Consider the following 10,911-nt stretch of genomic DNA (forward strand, 5'->3'; position numbering starts at 1 on the left):
AACATCAACAAAGACTAACTTAATAATAATAATAACTTAAATAACTAAACAATGTCTTCAACGCTTTATAGGTGATTTAGTTCCACTCCTAAAACACTGACACAATGGTACGGTCAAAACCGGGCTCCTACATTACCCACAATGCAACTTGAACTCAGACAGTTGATTTGATCAGTTTGTTGAGCGTTTGTTGAGCGTTGCGTGTTATGCTAGTAGCAGCTAATGTAGCCTCCAGCCTTGAAATAGCAATGATGAGGAAGCTAAACACTACATTCATTTAAGACAAATAACTCTACAACTGTTTTTATTTATTTATTTATTTATTTATAATCTTGTAGTTTTCAGACCCAACTGACGCCGACTCAACTGACATCGGTCAATTGTTGCGAATCAACGCTTTTATACTGAAAAAACATACATTTCCGGTCTTTCCATAGCTCCGCCATCTTTACGCAGCCAGAGACGAGACGTCGTTAAATGAATGCCGAATGAATGACAGGTGGGCGGTTCTTTGGGACCGTGTAGAAGATTGACAGCCCGTCTGACCAATCCGGAGCCTCGTCGTAACCGTTCTGCTATATTCCGCCTCAAATACTCGACCTGTCATTTATTATTGATGAGTGCTGCGGGAGAGCCTGAATTATTGATCAGGGGGTCAGCAGTAACCACTGCTGCCGTTTTCATCCATTCACAGACTCTAGTCTCATTATGGTTTTTGCAAAAATATCAATGCAATAATATCTTAATGTAATAATAATAATAATAATAATACAATACAAGGTAAAAAAAAATAAATCTCAGCCAATATAAACTGCATATTGATTAACTGTATCTATCATAAAATAGATCACTTTGACCACTATTATGTTAATTTTATTATCTTTTGTTAATTATATTTTTAGTAATATGACATCTATTTGAATAAATCCTCATATTATAATAAATCTGCACAGTTTGATCAGCTAAAAGCACATTTAGGAATATTAGACGACAGAATATTAATGTTAGTAATGTTAGTCTGTTGATGTGCACAAAGTACAAACTGGTTCAGTTTAATCGTGAAGCTTAGCTGTTATGTTATGTTATCCATACGTCAAAAAGCAAAGGCTGAGATTTTATTATAGGAATTGACCTTTATGTTTTTTCTGGGTAGATACAGATTCCAATTATTAGCAATAAAGGAGCCCAATAACTGATATGACCTAAAAATAAAAACCTTTGAGTCAACATTTTCTTTTTTATAGTTTGAAGAAAACATATATCATGGAAACTTGCTGCACATCTTTAATACGCTTTAAGATAAGTCATGGTTGAAAACATGGTTGCTTTTTTTACAATAACAAAAACATTCTAACCATGATAGAGGTTAGTTTTGAATTCACTCTTTAGCCCATCACGCTATTTTAAGTAAAGTCTGTATGTGGATTTTGTGACAGTCAACTTCAAAATGAGCTGCTGCTACACTTTGTGTGAAATGCAGAACTGACTCCTCCAAGAAATTATCAAATTTAAAAAGATATCAAATTTACTTGTAATGGTTGTCACTGTCACTGAACAGTTGTTAATTAAACTTAATATCTAAAGTTATCTGAAGATTTATTTTCAAGTTCAGTTAACTTTAAATTGTTTTTCACAAGAAAAGAAAACTTAAAGCAAGATTTTAAATGAACTATTCAACCTAAATTAAGTTAACTCAAATATTTAAGGCAGCAATTGAACTTAGACTTCTAAGTTGAAACAGCCCAAAATTATTTACAGTGTGTGTGGTTTTGGGGAAGAAATTTTAATCAGAAGAAAAATCTTTCTTGACTGATTTTTTTTTTTTTATGCCTAAACAAACTAAATAAACAAACTCTCTTCGTTTTCGTGACTGAATATATTGAATGAGCAAACTGGCCATAAGGGCAACGGAATTTATTTCTGTTTTACTTTGTTTATATGTGGCGGACCCTGCCACCTTTCTAGCTTCAAACAGTGTTCTTGGGACCTTATTTTCCTCTGAGAGCAGCTTGTTTATTCAGTTATGGAAAAAATAAATATTTCTCAGTTTGTATTCTTACCTCATAAATATCAAAATTCAGTTGATGTTGTTTGGATCTTGAGTTATCCTGTGTTAAATGTGTGTGGAATATGAACCCACGTCATGTGTGCTGAAAATGACACAACAGCAAAATGTGTATAAAAGTAGGAGAGACTTTATTCTGACATTTCTCTGAGAGATAGCCTCTCTGTTGATGCTATTGAGGAACAACTGAAATAAAACTGTTACTGGAAAGCAGCCACCCTGCTGTTTACAACTTTCCCAGCTGTTTTCAAGCATTGTCTGATTTACAAGTTTACAAGCTGCAGCTGTATATTGTTGTGCTCTGTTCTGACCATCGCTCCTCCAGACCGGCAGGTGGCGCGCACACATTTAATGTATTCTCTGTAAGGCGGCTCCTGTGTTGAAGTGTTTCTCCCTCAGGTAGTGATTCCGTCCTGTGATTACAGCGTTTCGCCTCCCTGGTTGTGTTTAGAGCACAGGTAAGGTTGTATATCGTTTTAGCACAGATGACAGGTTGTAGTCAGATTAAGTTTAGCCACTAACTGAATCACATATCGACGGGAGAATAGACTGTGACAGCCAGAACACCGGCTCTGATTCTACTGTCACCGGTTTGTTGCATGCGGCGTTTAACAACAAGCAGAGAGCTCATTGTAAACTTAAAAGTGTAATTTTTACATTAAAAGTGAATGTCAGCGCTTGTGTTGTGCCAAATAGAAAACGGCACAGTAAACAGTTGTCTCCGGCTGCGTAGTGGGGGCAGCCGAGAGGTTTATCCTGGTTTAAATTACCCAGGCATCCGGACCGCTGAAGCTAAGCTAGCTGTTAGCATACAGCAGCACCGGCTGAGATGAGCTTTGAACCTTTGAACTGATGCAACACTTCATGTCTGGAAAAATAAAACCAACAACGGCAAATTAACCACAAAGCTTTAATCATCATGTCACAGGAGAGACTGTAAGGTTGAATAGCTTAACGATAATCAACTGCAAACCAATAACTTATGGGACTTTCGTACTATAAAGTATACATAAAGGCATTTTTCGGAGGCCTAACATTCATTTTTGTCTTTATTTGGCATTTACAAGGTTAATTTAAGACCCAGGGGGGGTGATTAACTTCACAAGAAAACAAGAGAGGTTTTCTGGATTTACTGTGTTTACAACAAAAGAGAATGAATGGAGTTTTTACCAAGAGAGTTTTTATCAACATTATTTGATAACTGTTTTGTAGTTTTTAGCCTCTTTAAATACTTCCCCAGTTTTTATATTCTATTCTTATTTTTGTTAAGACATTTTGTGATTGCTTGATGTGTTTTGTTTTTTTAATTTGTCCTGTACCCTTATTTTGAAACTTCTATTGAGGAGGTGCAGCCTTTAAGTACAATGGAGTTGAGTAAAACTTAAATGTCCAGGTGGGGCAACTTGCTTTACAGACAGTAGTCAAACACATGCACATACGACATGAGACAAGATCCACACCACCGTAGATCATGGAGGTTATAGTTTGTTTAAAAAGCCAATAGCCGAAGGAAAAAAATTTAATTGTATCCGTTTTCTTAGGGAGACTGAACGTCTGCCCTGATGGAAGCATCTGGAACTCAACCTATAAAAGATGTTGAGGGTCTAAAACAATAGTATTTGACTGTAATAGTCTGTAATCTTACAGCACTGCCTAACAATTTCTTAACAGTTGTTTCTTGTTTTTAAGACTATGACTTCCAAACCAGCAAATCATAGAATTAATGCTTCAGAATAACTGACTAAAAAAAGGAAATTCTTGTTGTAGAGAACATACAAGCTGTGTGCTTAAATCATCTTCAAGGCCACATGCTGAAATGCATTGGTGAAATAATTTAGAATATTATAAATGATTTTCTACAGACAGCTGTTTTTCTAATGCAGATGACAGCACTCTCTGTGGTCCAGACATCATGCTTCCCCGGGCGGGTAAAGAGTTTCTGGTGCGGATACAGTTCTCCTGGCGGCCGTTATTCCAGGGCCGGTACCTGCTGCTCACCAACACCCTGAGTGGAGGAGGAATGCTGGCGCTGGGAGACATTCTGCAGCAGAGCCGGGAGACACGCAAGGAGCCGGGCAGAGTCCGAGACTGGAAGAGGACAGGTAAGAGAAAACTGTGAAGCTAGGAGGATGTTGTTATTGCAATGTGGGATTTGCACCGTCAGCCCTGGAGGTGCTGTTGCCTTGCTTCACCCACTGAATGACTGGCCTCTGGCTCAATTAAATGAAATATACTGGCTTTGTTACTGACCATGTGCAGGATACAGAAACGGAAATAAGTTGTCTTTGCTTTTTGGCTACAGAGAATATCCGTGCAGCGGTGATGAATCTGTTAGAATCAACAGTTTCTACAGGAATAAATCAAACTTTTCTTACTCCTACAGCAGATCCTCAATGAAAATGGACTAAAACGTTTATCTAAGAAACGGTCCAAATCAATATAAGATAGATATCTGCAATAGCAGCATTGTGATCATGACCAACTGCCCTTCTTACTTTGTGTGCTCACACAGTGAAGTGAAAATCAGAGTGAGTCTGAGGTGAAACGTTTAACCAAAGAGGGCAGTAAAACACTACTTTTCAGCCATGTGATAAGCCACTGTTAAGTGTCAGGAGCAAAATCCTTTGTTAATCTTGTAGTTTATTGTGTTTTACTAAAGTAAGATAATGAGGATAACAAGGAAAATATAAACATTCATGAATCTGCATTTATTAATAAAGAATAAGGTATTTATTTATTGAAAAAGGTATTTTGGATAATGTTTGTGCAGTGTGTTGAATTTTAAATCTTTTCTCCCTTCTTCCTTTTTAACCCCTAAAGGTTACATGTTTGTGGTGGGCTGCTCCATGGGTCCAATGCTGCATTACTGGTACGGCTGGCTGGACAGAGTGTATGTTGGAAAAGCCATGAAGACGGTGGGCAAGAAGGTTCTGGTGGACCAGATGATCGCCTCACCGACTCTCGGGCTGTGGTATTTTTTAGGTGAGAAGGATTTCAGAGTTTATTGGCATTAAGCAGCTTGTCTCCTTCCTCCCTTAGTGCACACATACACACCTTAATATTTCTCATGGTGTGAGCGCATAAGCACTTTCTGTATGACACACAAATGTACACACACATAAGACAGATTCAAAGGTCATACTGGAAGACGTGGGTGAGTGAAGACAAAAGCCGGTGTATGTCAATATCAGAGGTGGATTGATTTCAAAGGTCGTTTGTAAAGAGTTTGACGTTTGATGAAATGTGGCACTGACGCACATCTGACAGACAACTCTGTTTATTGCAGGTATGGGTCTCATGGAGGGACACTCTTTATCGGAAGGATGGGAGGAGTTCAAAGACAAGTTCTGGGAATTTTATAAGGCAAGTACACCTGTCAGGGTCTGACCTGCAGATCATTGCACCAGCGCTTACATTATCCTTCACTCATGACATTGCAAATTCTCCATTGTTCTCAACCAGAGATGGGATGTTAATTTTGCAGCTCTTTCATATGGCGTTGTCTGAGCTTCTGTGCTTTGGTGTGCATGTAAAACACAAAAAGAGAAAGCTGAATGAGCATCACTCCAGAACTTTGTTCTTCTCAGCTTTTCAAATGTGAAATTTGCTAAATTCTGCCCACAAGCGTTTATATTTTAGGATCATATCAGTGCAGTTATTTGCTGCCCCAGGAGAAGAAGACCAAAACTAAATCTCCCAATTAGGATTGTCCTGATTCTACAAATACAGATTAGATTTGACTCTCGATTTTTGAGTCTTGATTTGTAAAGATTGCCAGATCATAGGTTTCATGCCATGACAACCTTAAATTACTTTGGCAAATTCGTCTTTAAAGAGATAGACTGTATATGGTATAGAGGTGTGGACATTTCTCGATTATAAGATGCATCGGGATGCGGACGTGGAAGATTCTGCATCGATGCATTAGTATAAGAATATTCTGTTAAACGGACATCTCTGGGAACACCATTTTCACCTGAAGCCAACGTCTGCAGCCATAAATAATAACTGTTACAGCAAGCCCAGCTAATCAGCCAAGATCTGAGGAGGTGCTGTCAACTTGCTGTTCAACTCTGAGAGAGGTGTGTGCAGCAGAGTCAATAGATGCCTCATCTTAAAGCTGCTATGTGAAAACAATAGTATTGTAGATTACAACAAACGTGTAAGGCCCTGCAGATGGATAAATGTTTTGCTTTCGTAATGTTTATGTTTTGAAAAGATGCAGCTTTTATTTTGTAGACTGCTGTAGTCTGATCATTGTGTGGACATGTGTTTGCATTTGAATCATTGACAGCTGAATCGTAATCGAATCGTGAGGCCAGTGAAGATTCACAGCTCTAATATGGTATGATGTGTGATGCGACGGCCATATTTCTTTTAAAGGCACCACACTCTATTTGAAATAATATTTCACCACTCAATTGGAAAATAAACTGTCAACAACAGTTTGAGTTTCTTCACCTGCGAAAGGTGTGCTTTGTGCAGTGTGTGTTTATAGCATCAGCATTGTTTTTGTTTTTCAAGTAGGCGAGGTTGTGTTAAAAAGAGAGAGGAGAGAGTCGCTGATCCTACTTTTGGTTTCAAAAACTGATATTAGAGCACGGATACCCAACCTGAACTTATCAGGACCTGAGCTGACAAATCTTGGTTGTTTGCCAGCTGAAAGTGTGTCGATCTCCAAGCCAGCTCAGCAAACTCCCCCATCATCTCACAGTTTTAAGGATATTTGTTCTGGGTAATCTTTGCTGGTTTGTTTACACTTATCTGTTTATTCTTTCCTGCAGGCGGACTGGTGTGTCTGGCCTGCCGCTCAGATGATCAACTTCTACTTTCTCTCGCCCAAATTCCGTGTTGTGTACATCAACTTTATCACCTTAGGGTGGGACACCTACCTGTCCTACCTCAAACACAGAGTAAGTCTCCCATACAGGAGTTTAAAGGGACATTCTGTATCTGTTTTTTTTTTTTAAAGATGAAGAGCATTTTTTTTTCTTTTATTCTTTGTTATTCTTTTTTCTATGTTTACTTATTATATGATCATTTAACAGCTTTTAGGTTCTCTGTGCTGTAAAGGAACACTTTAACAGTACAGTAACAGTATAATACTGTATGTATTATTGTACTTCTCTAATGTACAGTATGTCAAGTTATAAAAGGGCACATTATTATTATTAGATTATCAAAACTCCTCTCTCCAGGTTTCTGCTCATGTGGTTCAATGTGTCTTTAAGAGTTTCTACGTGCTCAGAAGTGATATTGATTATACTGATGTGTGTTGTTTCTGTTGTGTTGACAGGATAATGTCGACCCCACCGCAGCGATATCAGACAGCAGTGCTGAGGATGTACAGCAGGAAGCGCTCCAACCGTCCAAACCTCTGGAGGAGAAATCTTAGAGACGAGGTTCACTGTGAAGTCGTTTGTCGGAGGCGAAGAAAGAATTAGTTTTTTCCGCCTTCCATGTGAGAATGTTCTTAATTATATTTGGATGGTCTTTCCTCTGATAATCTGTTCCTATCTTGTGTTTAAATCATGTCTGTCTGAGCTCAGAGGAGTTGTGTGTGTTTAAGCTGAAGTGCTGGAACACTTTTCCTGTCATGTTTGCAGAGTTTTAACGCGTCTCTGTTCATTTTATCCGTCTATTTATGCCAGAATGAGGCGCACTCCAGAAAGAAAACGTTCAGGGATGAAAAGCTGTTTCACTGCCTGTCATGCTGACACCTCTGATGGTGGTGGTTTCCTTTTTATCACAACCTAGGCACGAGTGCGACTGCTGACATTAACAAGACAATCAGCAAGGCACTTAACAGACTTCTTCCAGAAACTTTTTCTGGTTTGACATGAAAGAATCATTTTTGCTCAGTTAGAACTGAAAAAGCCACTTGGATGAGAAGTGAAACCTCTTCAAGAAACTGAAACACGTCTAGTTGCCTACAGTACAGAACCTAGATTTACCATGACCTGGATGACTGAGAACCTTCATCAACATTTTGCTGTGAAACAGCTTCAGTAAAACAGCTGCTGTTTTAAATGTATATTAACCTGCATTAACCTTGCCTTAATATGTGGAACAGTGCTGCCCTCTATTTTCATGCCAAATAATCTCTTGTCTTCAGGTTATTCCTTTGAGGTACCTAAAGTTAAAGATAACTGCATGATTGTGGTTTTTATTAAATCTATATAAGAATAAGATCTATTTTTTGTATTATACAAATCTTCAACGTGTAAACTTGATTCTTGAAAGACTGAAGAACAGAATTTGATGTGATGTACTGTACTTTATATCTACAGCAGCTAACGTGTGATTTAAATGCTTTTAGTTTTGTAATGATAGAGGACAGCATGTCGTGTCAACATAAAAGCAGAAATCTGTGGAGCTATACACTGTATATATATATTTAATTTTTTTTACAAATGTGTGTAAAGAACTTGTGTAAAGGTCTTTAAAGAATTCTGATGAGTTGTAATTATTTTGTTAAATTTTACTATCAGTGTAATTTAAAGAAGAGATGGCAATAAAAAAATGAAATGACATGAACTCTCTCAAAGCTTATAAATACATTAGACATAAACTCTGTTATCCAAGTATGAATGAGTTTATTGTAGTGCCTTGTCTAAAAGGGTTGGGAAGTAATGGAATACAAGTAATGGGATTACATAATCAGGATACAAAAAAGGTAACCGTATTCCTGTAAAGTTACAGAAATAAAGATGTAATTAGATTACAGATGCACTCAGTAAAAAGGGGATTATTAACAGGATTACAAGTAAAATAAAGAATTATATATTAAACATGAAGACATACACAGTCTTACAAGTGAAAACCATGAGGTGTAATCTTTTATACATATCTGTAAATAACATGGATGCTTTAAATGACAAATATGTACATATCAGCATTTTTATGCATTTCTTTATTACTTTGTAATAGATTTCCCAGCCTGTTAGATATATAAATCTACAGTATATATTGCTGTGCGAGACAGCACACTTGTGCTAACTAGCATAACATGTTTTTGTTTTTTGTTTTTTTTTAATATGTGGTTTATTCCCATCATATTTTATCCTAACAGGGTGGCAGTTTAAGACGAGGACACACAGGTTAACATCTTAAAACTTAAAAAAGGTAGTGTTACAAACTTTTCTATTTAAAACCCTTTAAGTGGTTTGTCTAGTCTGTGATTCATCTCACTGAGGCTTCTTTCAGAAATCACTACAAATTATTATTGTTATTATTATTATTATTATGTGAAATCACATTTAAGTTGTCCTTGTTTTATTTCTTTTTCTTTCTTTTGATTTTTTAAAGAGTATCTTAACACTCCCTGAAAACTGTATTTCTTGCTGATCTCCAGCAGTTTAACTTTTTACCTTGGTGTTGTCATGTGCAGGTGCGTGCCAGGACTCTGTGACATCACTGTTGGGTGTGGTTACAGGTGCAACAGAGCACATTTCGGGCCCCACCCACCTATACCTATCAGTAATGCTGTGTGTCAAACAGTCCTGAAACTTTTAACCAGAGAGGGCAGTAAAACACTGTTTTACAGCAACTACAGTTTTTGAAAAATTAATGCATATTGTTTTACTCCACATCATGTTAACTTTTAGAAGTTTCAAACATTCATAAATACAAGATGTGTACAATGTGTTAAATTTTGAGGGTTGCATAAAGGTTGCATGTTTGTGGTAGGCTGCTCCATGGGAAATGCATTGAACATGATGGGCAAGAGGTGGTATGTGGTATATTTTAACCTTATTGGCAATAAGCAGCCTGTCTCCTTCCTCCCTCAGTGCACACATACACGCCTCAACATTTGTCAGGGTGTAGTAGTTTCTCTATGACGCAAATGTACACACACGTAAGACAGAGTCAAAGGTTCGACTTAAAGATGTGAGTGAGATAAGATGAAAACTGTCATATGTCAATATCAGAGGTGGATTGAGTTCAAAGGTCGTCTGTAAAGAGTTTGAATGTGACTGACGTTTTTTTCGTCAGTCATGTTTTAAAGATTTCAACACTCCTCCAGCCTCTGACGCAAAACTCTGTTTTGCGTCAGCATATGAGTCTCATGGAGGGACACACTTTATCCAAGCATGGGAGGAGGTTTAAGACAAGTGCTGGGAATATTATATGGCAGATACACATGTCAGAGTCAGGTTCTCATATTTTCCTTCACTTATTACATCTCAAGTTCTTCTTTTTTCTTAACCAGAGATGAGACGGCCTGTCCTCACAAGACTCACTGACTGTTGTATCAGGGGGTTAAAATGTCTGTCGACCTCTAGCGGGTGTAGTAATTATGAAGGGAGCAAAGAAGGACGTTAGGTGAAATACAGAGGAGGTTGGGGTGGATGGATGAGTCGAACACAGGACTTTTCTTCTGTTCATGTCCACTTTGTAACTTATGTAACGTACTTAACGAAAAGATCATGGTTTTGGGTTAAAATAGGTAAGTTACGTCAAGGTTTGGGTACTGAACTTGATACTTTTAAGGGTACAGACTGCATTACATTGGTCCTTGAGTACAGATTAACGTTAAATCAATCATGCTCAGTCCTATGAGCACATCTTTATTGTTACATTATAGAGAGAGGGAGTGAGCGGGACGTCAGCCCTGCAACAAGTAACAGTGAGTCAGGGCCAGTCACACCTGAGGAAACACCTGGTTAAACATAGAATATATCTGTAAGCTGAAGAGCGTACTGTGTTTGGTAGCCTAAAAGCAAGGTGTGGCATTAGCACTGCCGTTTCAGCATAACAGCCTAGGCATTCCAAGACAGGGCGACCTGCTAAGAATATTTAGAAGTACACAGAAATGCACGGTAATCTTAAGTGTAAAACTCTGT

The 10,911-nt window shown here is 37.8% G+C and overlaps 1 protein-coding gene across 3 annotated transcripts; it reads left to right on the forward strand.

The window, feature by feature from the left end:
* Positions 1-2,452: 2,452 nt before the first annotated feature.
* mpv17l2 (MPV17 mitochondrial inner membrane protein like 2) lies at positions 2,453-8,598 on the forward strand. 3 transcript variants are annotated; one of them, XR_014622731.1, is made up of 7 exons: positions 2,453-2,523; positions 3,949-4,167; positions 4,886-5,047; positions 5,352-5,428; positions 6,850-6,978; positions 7,362-7,526; positions 7,717-8,598. XR_014622731.1 is itself a non-coding variant. In XM_084354644.1 (6 exons), the coding sequence occupies exons 2-6, from the start codon at positions 3,978-3,980 to the stop codon at positions 7,458-7,460; spliced, it is 657 nt and encodes a 218-aa protein (XP_084210770.1). In that variant the 5' UTR covers positions 2,453-2,523; positions 3,949-3,977; the 3' UTR covers positions 7,461-8,598. The 3 variants fall into 3 exon arrangements, 2 of the variants coding, with proteins under 2 accessions (XP_084210770.1, XP_084210771.1); XM_084354644.1 differs by having other exon boundaries at positions 7,362-8,598; XM_084354645.1 differs by lacking the exon at positions 2,453-2,523 and adding an exon at positions 2,538-2,655 and having other exon boundaries at positions 7,362-8,598.
* The last annotated feature ends 2,313 nt before the right edge of the window (positions 8,599-10,911 follow it).

The sequence above is a fragment of the Pagrus pagrus genome (genome assembly GCF_965226575.1).
Source record: "Pagrus pagrus genome assembly, chromosome: 6".
Lineage (NCBI taxonomy): Eukaryota > Metazoa > Chordata > Actinopteri > Spariformes > Sparidae > Pagrus > Pagrus pagrus.